General features: G+C 30.7%; 1 protein-coding gene across 1 annotated transcript; it reads left to right on the forward strand.

Moving 5' to 3' along the window:
- Positions 1-1,429: 1,429 nt before the first annotated feature.
- On the forward strand, positions 1,430-10,434 carry LOC100163285 (broad-complex core protein isoforms 1/2/3/4/5). Its single transcript, XM_001942485.5, has 5 exons — positions 1,430-1,994; positions 6,872-7,858; positions 7,932-8,009; positions 8,194-8,248; positions 8,357-10,434. The coding sequence occupies exons 2-5, from the start codon at positions 6,923-6,925 to the stop codon at positions 9,037-9,039; spliced, it is 1,752 nt and encodes a 583-aa protein (XP_001942520.2). The 5' UTR covers positions 1,430-1,994; positions 6,872-6,922; the 3' UTR covers positions 9,040-10,434.
- Positions 10,435-14,092: the final 3,658 nt, after the last annotated feature.

The following is a 14,092-nucleotide window of genomic DNA, read 5'->3' on the forward strand; positions in this document are numbered from 1 at the left end:
GAAAAGTCATAAAAAACAGGATACTCAAAACACACACGCATACACACACATGCACATGCACATGCGATATGCGTAAAACGCGCACACACACGCACACACACATATACAAACGCATCCGCGTAGGACTTTTTTCGGAGTAGGAGCAGTGCACATACACACACACACACTCTCGCCTGGAGAGAGATAACGTATGGTGAATTGTACGTACATAATATAATATACAGGGTGTTTCATCAAGCATGCTCACCCCCCATCTTTCATTTTTAAATGAATTTTTTCAAATTTGATTTTAGGATTAAAATTATTTAAAATTATTAAAATTATTTTTTTATATAATTTTAAAGACTATATTATTATTACTATTTTCTAATTCTTGAGATTTTTTTACTACTTAGGTCTTAAGGTCTTTATTGTCCTGTGGATATACAAATTGCTATTTTTGCTATTTTTCAAACGAGAACCCTCCTTTTAATTTTAAATTATGCACGTATTGTAAATATGTAAAACTGAGGTCTAAGAATAATAGGCCTATAATAATGGGTTTGGAAGATATTAGGGGCTATAGTGATCGTATAGTGATTTAAAAATGTAGTAATATTTTCATTGATCTATCAAAATTTTAATTTATAAAAATGGTCTAAGTATAATCACTATAGATGTCTAGATCACTATAGATCCAATACATTTTGCAATAATTGTTTTAACCATTTTTAAGGATTATTATTATCCTTAGTATAAACATTTTGATAACGGAAAAACCACTCTTTTGAATTTTGAACTATGGGTACGTCAACATTTTCAGAAAGATTATTATCCGCTAAATAACTTACCGTAAACAATAGGAGGGGGGATGTTTTCCTTTAAAAAGTTTGTATCGCCACAGGACATTCCTTAAGTCGTAGTACGAAAAATCTAGAGAATTCGAAAACATAACGGACTCTAAGTACGTTTGAGAATTCCCAAAATCTGAATAAATTCATTATCAAATGGAAAAATTGGGGAGGCGTGCTCGGCGATTCACCTTGTATAATAATATTATTATATGCATGTACACACACAAACGCAACTATTACTACGACTCTACTATACTATTCAACGACAGGGCGGGGTGGGGTTGCCGGGGGGGGGGGGAGAGGGGAGAAAAAAAGTGCGTGAGTCGCGTGCGTGTGTGTGTGTGTGTGTGTGTGCGAGTGAGTGTGTGCGCGCCGCCGACCAACCCGTTTTTTTTTTCGGGAGAGAGAGTGCGTGTGCGTGCGAACGATACGTCGTCGCAATGTGCGTACGGGCGGCGGGGTGGGAGAGAGAGTGCGAGAGAGTGCGCGGCGGTGACGTTGCGCCGGAGAGTTTGTGCGAGCGGGAGAGAGTGCACGTGAATATGCGTGCGTATACGAGTGCGGCGGCGGCGGCGGCGGCACATTATTATACGCGCGCGCGCTGCTCGCCGAAAGAGAGTTGCATTTATTCGGGCGCACCCTGTCGCCGGCGTTACAACCACCGCACTGCACACGCACGTCGCTCGCACACACCAACACACGTCACGCACACCGACAGTCGGCCCGGAGTCGAAGACACGACCGATACGCGTATACGGCCCCCGCCGCGAACGTCTTACGACTCTCTCTTTCTATCTTTCACCACTTTCGTCGCCGTTGTTAAATGTATTTTATATCATACTCGTATTTATTATGTTTTATTTATTATTATAATATTATTGACAATTATTGTTTAACTGCATAATTTGTTCTATTGAATTTTTCTCTTATATTATTTTACTAAAAACACTGAAACGAGAGAGAAAAAAGTTGTTTATATGTCATAAAAGTTGTTTATTCGTTTGTTTGTTTTTTTTCTCTTTAAAAGTTTATCGTCTATATTATAATACAATATTACGAAATACGTTTGCGTGCCGAATTCACGTCGATTCGCCTGCTCGGGAGTGTGCTGGATGAGAAATCTGCAGTGGTCTTCCTCGCTGACCCAGGAAATGCATCCCGGTACGTATTTACAAGTTCTAATTGGACTTTATTACACACACTTTGTATATTAATAAATCGTGTCGTAGTTACGATTAATTTATAGTTTATACCGTGCATGCGGGTCATATAGCCACTTGACGGGGTTGGCGAAAGTGTTCCCCGCCAAATATTAATTATGGAAATCACCGGATACCGCGGGTTGAATTTACCGTATTCAAATATTCGCTTATGCAAATAAACCGGTTAACCCTAATAATGTACCCTATACGGGTCACTGAAAATGTCTCGCGTTCCCATGTCCCGTATGAGAACCGTTTTTTTACTTGCAGATGGTTTGTTATATTTTACATTGTCTCTCTAGACCAACGGACTTGTAGACTATCTTTGATATCAAAAACATAATAAAGTGGTAATAAATGGAACGGCTATTAGCGATTCGATATTCGTATTCTTGCAATATATTATATTCATATAGGGCCTGTTACTTACATACTGGACTTTTTTGTGTATTTCTTAAGCTTTTCAACAAATAATGGATATTTTCGAAAAATCTTTGTTTTCCGTTACCCATTTCCTTTGATAGTCGTTTTACAAATAATCAGTATAATCGGCTATCGCCTGTCTGTCAAACGGTGTTCTATATTTACGACCCTTACACCTGTCATATACTCATATGTACGACACCTGTTTGCTTTTACCACATTTTAAGAAAGTTTTGTTTGTATTCAAAATATGGTTTGATTTTTGTTTTAAATTTGAGAACTTTCATTAGTTTTTCGTACCAACATACAGTTTATTGTTCATTTTTAATGTTACAATGTTACTTGTAGTATCGAAAATAAAAATAATAATATACTGTCCATTATCGAAAATAATACAATTTTACCAAGATACGTACATGATTAGGTTCCGGTGATGTACTTTTGGTGTGGAATTGTCAGAAAGTAAATTATTTTTTGCGTTATTAGCGATATTCACTGGAAAAGGTGTGTTTCCAACCCCTCCGCACCTAATTTTCGACTGCCTCCTCTCCGCTATCCTCGGTTAACCGTGCGCACTTCCTATTTCCCACCGATCGCGATGACGAGCATACAATTATTTTATACTTGTTAGTTGCTTCTAATACCAAACCATTAATACGAATATAAAATAAAAATATTTATCATGATAGGGCAAATAATAATTTTATGTTTAAAATAGTTACAATTCAAGTAATTTCTCGCCTATCATGAATCGTGAATCGTGAATGATTGTTTGTTTTATGATAAAATATAAATTGGCGAAATTCAAACTCTAGAATATTATAATAATTATCTTCTTCTACGAATAATTGATTTTTGACACAACAAGATAACGAAATAGCGATTATGACCATGGTGGGTGTGGGTGTAGGTACTTGAATTTTTAGAATAAAATAATAAATAGCGATTATTTTAATGAAAAAAATATCTCAGATTTTTATTATTATATTTTTATGCGTTCTATAGTCCATTGCCGTTTGTTTTTATTGTGTCATAATGTGTACAGTGTATAGTGTAAGTCTATGGGCCGTGGGCTATAAATAGGTAAAAACACATCTCTTCATTGCTTATAACTGCAACTACAACGTATTGTTTTTTTTTGCAATAAATGGTTTGTTTTTCGTCAAAAAAAATTAAATATAATATAATTATTATTGTATCTATAGTTTAAATGTATTGTTATCTTCTATTTTCAATTGTATATATAGGTCTCTTATACATTTTTAACTTCCGAGTTAATGGTTCCTGTTTATTTGAAATATTTTCACCATCTTAAAGGTAATTGAGGGTGTGCAATTAATAAATTACTCATTAATTCTAAATGTACATTGTCGTAGTCGCTTTCTGAATAATATAATGTTAATATAAGTTTTTGTTCTATTAAAAAAATACTAAGAATAATATTGCGTTATTTTTAACTATTGATTTTTAATTTAATTCATCGCCAAGAATATACTGAAAAATAACATTTTTGTATCATAAAAGTGATGTAAATAGTTTTTATGATCTTCATCAAATTAATTTCGCTATTTTATTTGTTAAATTGTCATTACAGGTAAATTGTAAGGATATTTTTTATTGTGTTAATTTAAGATGTTCATATTATACGAAAATTAGGTACATTTCAACTTTTTCTTAACATTTAATTAGTAACAGCCTTACACCGGGTGTATAAAACATTGATTAATTTAATGATCCACTAACATTCGTTTCCTACTTAATCATGTTTAAGGGAGAATTAGCTCAACATTGATTCATTAAATATTCGGTGATTGTTTATGCAACCTGGAAAAACATTTAAAAAATAAAAAACTACTATTAGGAACTATTTTTCATACTCTTATTTTACAGTTACCTAATAGTAAATAATGGTAATATCTCGTAATATTATTAATAACAGTTGTTTATTTGAATATGATACAATAATATGTGTGTATATATATAATAAATTACAGTAAAGTTATAGGTGAATATTGTTTTAAGCGTTCAGTAAATTTAAGCATTGTATAGGTAGATTATAGACAAGGTTTTATAATTGATACTTAATTAATATTTATTATTTTAACATTTTGAAATTACTTGATGTGTATGAATGATATAACATATTGAATAAATATAAAATATTATACAATATTAATTTACTAATGAAAATTTTTGTTCATTTTCTTGAGAACACTTAGAAACGGACTTAACTTAAAATTGAATTATCCCTACTCAAGAATTGTTGTTATGGCGGTTGAAAGTTTTCTGTTTTTACAATTGTCATCAATTAAATTACGGATCGATATTTACAAAACGTTTTGAGTATATAGGGGTGACCATTAACTCATCGATTGACAAAGTTAGCTAAAATGAAGCCAGCGGGATACTCGGTCGACATGTCCACCTCCGCATGTCAAAACATGACATCTTTTGAAAACGACAAATGAGATAATTTTTTTGAATTATGTGGTACCCCACCCACAACGAAGACAAAAGTAAAAATAATACTAAAAATAACAAATAAATATAATGTATGATAATCATAAAGTACCGTTTAATATTTGAATACACATCAGTTTACACAAATGATTTATTTGATTATTATTACTTTTGGCAAGGGTTTATAGTGTTTCCAGACAACGAGTGAGCAGGTAAAAATGGGAAAGACACCCTCTGTTTCGCCAGACCCACGTTCCAGACACGATTGTCGTGTTTCGCAATTTTTTTTACACACGCCGATGTCTACCTACTTATAACGTGAAAAATAGTTGCCACTGGTTGTGATGGGTGGGAGGGGTCCGTCTGGTCTGGCGGACTGTACCTAAAATACCGTGTCCCGTTCGAGGGTTGTTATGTCTGGGGCCGATTCCGTATTCGCGATGCCGTTATTGTATAAAAAAACGTTTTGTTATTATGCGGGCGTGTGTATATACAGAGTGTTTCAATTGTTTTTAGAAGACATTTCTTGGGCTTATATAAAAATACGTAGTTGAACTGTTGAATCATTATAACATCACACCAAAAGTATAGTTTAGGGATAATAAAAATAAATATCAAAATATCAAAATTAAAATATAGAATATTATTAATTCCTTCATGTAGCCCCTTTGCCACGTACCTACGTACTAAATGTATATGTAATTTAATAGGTACATAACTACATATAATATATTATAAAATGTCATATTCATATGTAATATAAGTTTGATGATACGTTGTGTAATATTTCTAGTCAATAAATTAAAAATACTACATTTTAACAATTTCCATATACCTACCTAGTTTAATAGTCTATACATTTGGAGATTTGTCAACGCTCTGTATATTTTTTTGTGAGATGGTAATGTTATATTGTTGTGTGGGAATTGGTGGTCGGACTTTGAAACATTATTCATAAAAAAATAAAATTATCAAAAATAATGGTATGTTTTTTAATTATATTATATTATGAGAACATACTGTAGACAATTGGGGTTGTCGTTGTATACGGTTCATAGATATAGGCCATAGGGTAGACGAATGATGTTATGGTCTGTCGCTTATTCATTTTTTTTTCTATTGTCAAACGATGTTAACCAAAATACAGGTGTCTTTTCTTTAATGTAACTATTATAATGAATTGTGTATTCTGTTTTCTCCAGAACGGGAGACAGATTCAGAAACATTTATGTTGGAATTTACATTTTTTTTTCTAAGGCGAATCATCAATTATTACTCTTATGGATTGGAGATTAGTCTCAATGAGTTGGCATTGTATCAAAACAATCATAGTTGGTTACGTTTTTATCTAAACGGTTTAATTTTAAATTTGTTTGCAATAGAATTGAATTACATTTTTGTGAAATGGTATTTGTGATGCTTTTTGTTATTTTTCGGAGGCTTTTTTATTTAACCAAAATTCAATGATAAAAATATTTACCTGTAATCTCAAACGTAAAACGTTAAACGATTGATGTTAATATTTAAATTCATATTTTGTATTTTTGTTCGTAAGTTTTAATAGTTGTAATACTTTGAAGTAGTGTAAATAGTCAATGGACACCGTTGTCAATCAAGTTCATGATTTTTTTTTATACGTACATAATATTACTTATTGTATATTTTAGTGTATACTGTATACATAATGAAAATGTTATCTTTATTAATAATATTAATAATAAAAATAAAAGTTTAAATAACTAATTAGGTATAGGTAGGAAGTCTATATAAGTCATCGTCACAGGATACATACTTATATGTAGTCCAATACCTATTATATTTTACTAAGAAGATAAACAATTTTTAATATTATAATTAGTCTCTTAGATTAATAAATATTATGTTATCTATATAATAGATTCATAAAATATCATTAAGAGATATAACTAATTTGTTAATTTATTCAATTTTTAGATTTTTGAAAATTCAAATTGATGAACATACATTAAATACAATTTTATCAAAATGACTAACAACCATTTGAATACGATTTCTGGACAAGACCAACAGTACTGTTTGAGATGGAATAATCATCAGACAAATCTAACAAATGTATTTGTTCAATTATTTCAATCTGAAGAATTTACCGATACTACACTGTTTTGTGAGGGTGGACCACCTGTCAAATGTCATAAAATGGTATTGGCTGCATGTTCGTCATACTTTCAGTCAGTATTTGCAGAGGTACCTGGTAAACATTCTGCAGTTGTGCTTAAAGACGTTGGTCATTCTGAAATGAAAGCCATACTTGACTATATGTACAAAGGAGAAGTAAACATTGCTCATGATCAATTAGCGGCTTTGCTGAAGGTCGCTGAAATGCTTAAAGTTAAAGGACTCGTTCAGGACAATACATATCAACCACAGAGTGCAACCCCTACCGTTGAAGAAGACCGTAATATAATAAGCACTTCTTCTCCAAATCACGTATCACCAGATGGAAATACGAGTGCATCCAAAGATCTCGCCATCAATATTAACAATAATAATGAGCACAATGATTCACCCCCGCACAGTACTGGTATTACTCACCAATCGCCATTCTACAACAAAAACTATTATGGGAAATCACCACCGTTAGTAGACCTTAGACCTGGAAGGAGTAACGTTCCGATGTGGCCAATGCCTGCCATGCAGTTGTCTTCAACACCAGTGACAAATGCAATGTTTGGTGGAAGTTATGATGCTATGATTGCTGGACATCCGGGAATGTCACCGTTGCGTCGCAAGAAATTATCTAGCATGTTAATGGGCCGAGATACACCTATATTGAGAACTGTACTTGGACAGGGACAAGCGGATTCCTCACAGCAACTTGCTCTACCATTATATGGTTCTGAAGCAATGGAACATCATAGACCACAGTCTAATGGATCTGAACATAGCAGCCAATTTTCAAAGGTCAGTATCTTATTTAATATTTTCTTTATATATTCGTAAAAATACAAAGCTTAATATGATATATTTATTGCAGATTAAACTAGAAGGATCAGAACCTCATTCTCCATACCCTCCTGATATGTCAATGAATGATGATGATGAAATGATAAGGGTAAATATTATTATATATATATTTGTATATTTCAAACTGTTAAACTATTACCAATTTTTTTGTCGAGACAAAATTATTTTTATTTATGCTGATTTAATTTATTTTAGTTCCTCTTGAAATTTGAATTACCAAGAGTTAACTGTATACTTAAATATCATTTTTAAATATTTAAACTTTTTTTTAGATGGGAAAAATGAATAATTCATCCTCACCTCAATCAATATATGGTGATTCAAAAAGTAATTATTTTGTTAATTTACTTACATTTTCAGCTTTAAATAAATGTTATGTATTATTTTATCAAAATTCTATACATATTAACATAATTATTTTACTACATTAAACAGGTGGTATTGTAACTCCAGGAATTGCAACTTATGTCCCATCTCATAAGCCAGAGTGGAAAAGATACAAACAGTACACACGGCAAGATATTATGTCCGCAATAGATGCAGTTCGAACTGGCATGAGTGCATTACAAGCTTCTCGAAAATTTGGAGTCCCGTCTCGTACCCTTTATGACAAAGTGAAGAAACTTGGAATAACCACAAGCCGTCCATTTCGTAGATCAGGAGTCAATAATGGCAATCTTGGCTTTGCATATGGATTAGGTCCAGGCACTAGCAGTGTTATGTTCACAGGACAAATGTCCGGAGCTGAAGATGAATCGGGTCATTCTACAGCCATGGAACATGCAACTGCTGGTTTCTTACATCATGCTCTTGGATTATCTGGAGTGCCTTTAAAATCAGATCATGAAACTTCTAACAATGGGCATTCACCTCGTTCAGATAGGATGGATGATGGAGGCTCACCTTGTAGCCCAGAACTGATTAAATATGCTGGACACAGAGAAGACACACAATCACCAACTCCGACGGACAATGATGACCAAGCACAAGATTTATCAGTGTCTCGTAAATCTGAGTCATCAATGCAAGCAACACCTACATCTAGAATTATTATGGCGCCTATTAGTCAAACGCCCTCTGTACCCATGTTAGCCGCTGGTAATGACGATAGGGACTGAAATGGTGGTTTACATTGGATGGGCAGTATGTGCAATCCGAATTCAATAATTGAATTTAACTGAAACCCAAATCTTAGTTCTAGGCTATTTGATGTCAAACCTTTTTTAGCTTTAGTAATGTCATTTTAAAATTTGCGTTAATGATAAAAGACATACCAGGGTCAGTTGGTGCAGAAAAGGTTGTACAGTTAAACTGAGAAATTGTATTCAATATTCTCTTGAATTTAAATTATTTTAAATGTTGACACTATTTTATAAACATTTTTAGTTTTTGTTTTTTTGGGTCAATCAAACTAGCAAATTTTGGGTATAACCTTGATTTAATTACGTACATTTTATTTACAATTTTAATTTTAATGTTAATTTCAAGTCTGAAAAAATTTAAATCAAAAACATTGTTTCAGGTAGCTAATTAAATGGTTGTTTTTTACATCTAATATCAGGTAAAATTTTAGAAATGCCATTTAATCCCGACAACTGCTCAATTATCGTTATTTAAGAGTTCCTTGTATCAAAATATCTACCTAAAATTGTAGGTTCCGATTGTAAATAACTGAATAATTACAAATGCTTATCCACTCTATTTTCACTTAAATGATTCCCTCCATATATTATTATTTTTATTAATATTCATGAAACAGATATCTCAAACCGCATAAGACTGCTACTTGTTAAAATATTATGTAGTTAAGTAGTAATAATATACATATATATTATATTTTGTTTAGTTAATTTAAACCAAGGAGACTGTATTTAATGTTAAATAATCTACACTGATACTTCTAAATAATGTACTAACTAATGTGTTCATGCAGTTCTATGTCATAATGTTACACAAACATTGTTAGAAGCTTTATTATACTCAATGCTCAGTGTATCATAGATGGAAATCATGTGTTCATTAGTTTTAGCAAACACTATTTTGGGGGCCAATATTATATCCAGTTACATTTCACATAGTTAAATAATAAGACTGAGTAGCCTTAATTTTAAAAGAACTGATACACATTTTGACTGGTTTGATTTAAACATTCTCAGCTTTGTTCCTACTGAGGTTTATCAATTTAACTACAAATTGCAATAGTATATTATTTATGATGTCTACAGGAACAAAGGTGTGAATTCAAGACTGAGTTGGTTTTTTGTTAGGGAAAAAAAACATTTAACTTGAATTAATAATTATATAATTTTAATTTTTGGTCATCTGTTATTGTAATATAGTTAATTGAATAAAAAAAGTAGAAAATTCATGTTTGAATTTACTTGTCTGGGTAGGATGCAATTTAGACAAATTGGAATTTGTCGTTTTTATTTATTTGACTTTAATTTGTTTTACACAAACTAGTATAAATCCTTAAAATATAATTTAAAGTAAAACACTAAAAAATAAATTACTAATTTTAAATTTATTTATATAGAACTACATGCCTTCATATTATTCATAAAGTATTTTAAAAAAATTTAAAAATATAATTAAAAATGTATCTCATGTTTACGACCTTTCATTGTACATTTTATTATATATTACTATATTGGTATTAAAGACTTATGTTTTTATTTATTTTTATTTAATAATTGTTTTGTTTTTGTTCGAGTTTTTTTAACTTTGGGCTTCATTAAGGGTATTTATTGTAATGCTAATTAAAAGTTTAGATTTATATGACATGTTGTTAAAATTATATTTACTATTTATTCCTTTTTATTTTTGCAAGAATTGTTCAATTATTATGGTAAATTGAAAAATTTATGTTTTGCGTTTTTGTTTATATCATAGGATTTTTACTATTTAGATTAAAATTTGTATAATATTAATTAAAATTTTTGTATTTAATATTAAAAAAATGATTTTTTTATTTATTGTAAATGGAAGTGAAACTGATATGTGCTTGAGCTTAATACATTTATATATTTTTTTGGAATATAAGGTTTAAAAACTATATAATTATTTCATTATTTAAGAATATTATGTTTTTAATTTGTACTAAAAATACAATTGCAAATTCAATGTTTTAAATAAGTGTTCTACATAAGTTATAATTTTTTAATAATATGTTTAATTAGTTAGACTTACTATGATGATAATTATAATTTATAATACTATTATTATTTTGACTTAAAACCCAGTTATAATTTTTAATCTTTTTTTGACTAATTTTTTTTTTTAGGAAAATTGTTTACTAGGTATAATAAAATTTATAAATTATATTATATATTAATAATATTACTATTTTATCTCATTTATTAGAAGTGCTTATTTTTTCTTACATTGTTTTGTTACATCATATGCAAATTATTATCATGTATTAATTATTTATTTATTTTTTTTATTATAAGACTGAATATTGTTCTAAGTTTGTCTAACATAATTGATATAATTTATGTGTTTTCTTCTCTTTAAATCTTATAAAAATACGTATAGGGTTTATCCTTTGTAACAATAACTAATATGTTGTAGTAAGTTAGGTTTAGTAGTAAATCTTCATAGTTATATACTTTATAATATCAGCTATTCATCTGATTAAAAAAAAAATCTATATAGAGCATGGTGTGTGTTTCATACTATCAATTATCATTGTATAGTTATAGTTATACATGTATTATGTAAATAATATATGTATTTTATATATATAAATAAATAATACAGACTATCTATTTCATATTTTTTAAATGTAAATTCAATGGTAATTTGGTTGCAATTAGCCAATTTTTTGTATTAATATATATAGACATAATATTATGAATTATGTATAACCTTTATGCAATTTATTAAAATTGTAAGTGTTAAACAATAGTTTCTCCTATATTAATTACCTATTTCCATATCATTGATAAATATTACAGTATAAACTTGATAGTTTATTTTTGGTCGTATAAAATTATTTAAAAACTATATAGTTAAAATATCATATTTTTGTTGAATCTTAATTCCAGATATCCAATATTGACAAATATAAGTATTTAAAAATGATGGGAATTTAATCAATGTTCGATTTAATTTGGATTCAGTCGTAATATGTTTATATTAGTATTTTCTATTAACCGTATAATTTTCAAAATATGTTAACTCTGTTTTGAGTTACTTATAAAATATAGACATTTTACATTTTTAAAATTTATTTTCTAGTGTCAATTAATTTTTTTCCTTTGGGTCAAAAAGCTTGACATTTTAATACAAGGTTGCTTATAAGTTGTTATAACAGAAGTTGAAAAATATTAATGATACATAGGCACGATTTTTTTATGAGCATGTAAAGTTCAAATTTGACAATATTCATCATAATCTAGACAATTTGCAAATCATTTTGTAGTAAGAATGTATAAAATATTCAATTTTTATAGCTAAAGATTGAAATTTTAAAACATGGTTTTTCATAAAATTTTATACTGTAACCAAAACATCAAAAAAATATGCCGAGGTATAAGTTTTTATTTATATATATTTTAAGTTAAAATTTGGACGAAATTAGACTTACCCGTACTTGCATGTATCATACCTATACTCTGTTCACCGAGAGTTTACTTAATGCATACGACTGGTGCTGAGGATTTGAGTGTTTGTTGCGGAATACCTACGACGCGTTACAGTTTGTACGTAACCACTAACCACATTCTCTTTGCGAACCGAGTGCCAATAATCTAAAATTTAACTATGAACAATATTGAATATTGCAGTCATGTACCTATTTTGCCTAAGCTATACGCCGGGCAACAATTTATGTTTACATGGTAAGTATTTAAAACAATTTATTATTTGTATTTATATTTTTTATACCTACAGACTACAGTGTAGGTCCTTCACCACTAATCAGTATTTACAACGGTTATCATTACCGTAGTCTATACCCTAAGGTATAGGTATTAAATATTGTTATATATTTTTTGATCATAAATTATAATATAACAATAAACTTCAATATAAACTGTTTGTTACGTAAACTTACAGTCAGATACAGGAGGAACACCCGAGCACTGCAAGCACTAAGGGCCAGTTTTATAATATTTGAACTCCGGTTAAACCACCGAATTCGGTCAGTAAAATCAGGGGTTCAAGCGTAACCGAGATTTAAACTATGATTGTAAAACGGGCCCTAATAAGTCTAGAATAAAGATACTATAATCCCCGCCACGAGAGACGGAACCCGTGTCCCGACAGAGACACGTTCGATTCGGCGCATCACGTATTTGACATGGTACACTAAATGGCACAAAGTACGGGAATCAAGCTGCATGCGCGAAACGGGTTTCTTCTCTTGTGGTGCGGAGTATTGACGATTGAAAGCTTATCAATTACCAGGCCGGCGGGGGGGGGGGGGTGGATCTGTAACGGGGAACATGTAAAATAACATATAAATCATACACAACGTCCCCGTTACATATTATGATCACTTTTAATCGCCAATAACGCCAATATCGCTTCTAAAAAGTGATCTTTTATGCACGTTTTCATAATCGGATTATGAAATTTATTCTTTACGCGTTGTGAAAATTTGGTAGTTCTACAACGAATATGGTGCTAGAAAAGTTGTCCCGCGCAAAACAGTTTTTGCTACATGTTGTACATTTGTGGGTGTGATATCCTCTTAACAATATGAACATTTAATTCAATATTCCTCGTTAGTGGTTCTTTACAGCAACCAAAAACATAATTGCGTAACTTTTTTTTATACCTATCTGCATACCTAATACATTCAAATGTTTACTTACAATATTGGATGTTTTAACGAAAAATAACGATTATAGTCAGGGCCGTCCCGAAGAATTAGGTTCTATTAACTTGCTGACTCAAAAATTTTTTTTCTCGCTTCATTCGACAATTTTATATTATTTTGCATTATAATTTATATTAGAATTTTAAAAACATACTATATACACTTTTATTTAAGGGCCTAATGTATCGTAGAATGGGTGGCCGTAGTGACTACTGTCACTAGCACCCGGATGGGTGATCACTCTGGTTTCTAGCGACGAATTCTCATCCCACATACCCACGTGTTCCTCAACCAACCAACAGTAATACCCCCCCCCCCCCCCCCACAACGCTAATGGTCATAGT

This window comes from Acyrthosiphon pisum, chromosome A1 (genome assembly GCF_005508785.2).
Source record: "Acyrthosiphon pisum isolate AL4f chromosome A1, pea_aphid_22Mar2018_4r6ur, whole genome shotgun sequence".
NCBI classification, from domain to species: Eukaryota; Metazoa; Arthropoda; class Insecta; order Hemiptera; family Aphididae; genus Acyrthosiphon; species Acyrthosiphon pisum.

What these genes read in the sequence shown, in the direction of transcription:
- LOC100163285 (XM_001942485.5), top strand. Translation starts at nt 6,923, where the DNA reads ATGACTAACAACCATTTGAATACGATTTCTGGACAAGACCAACAGTAC. An exon ending in ATGATGATGAAATGATAAGG is followed by an intron (nt 8,010 to 8,193) that starts GTAAATATTATT and finishes ACTTTTTTTTAG; the next exon opens with ATGGGAAAAATGAATAATTC. An exon ending in AATATATGGTGATTCAAAAA is followed by an intron (nt 8,249 to 8,356) that starts GTAATTATTTTG and finishes TACATTAAACAG; the next exon opens with GTGGTATTGTAACTCCAGGA.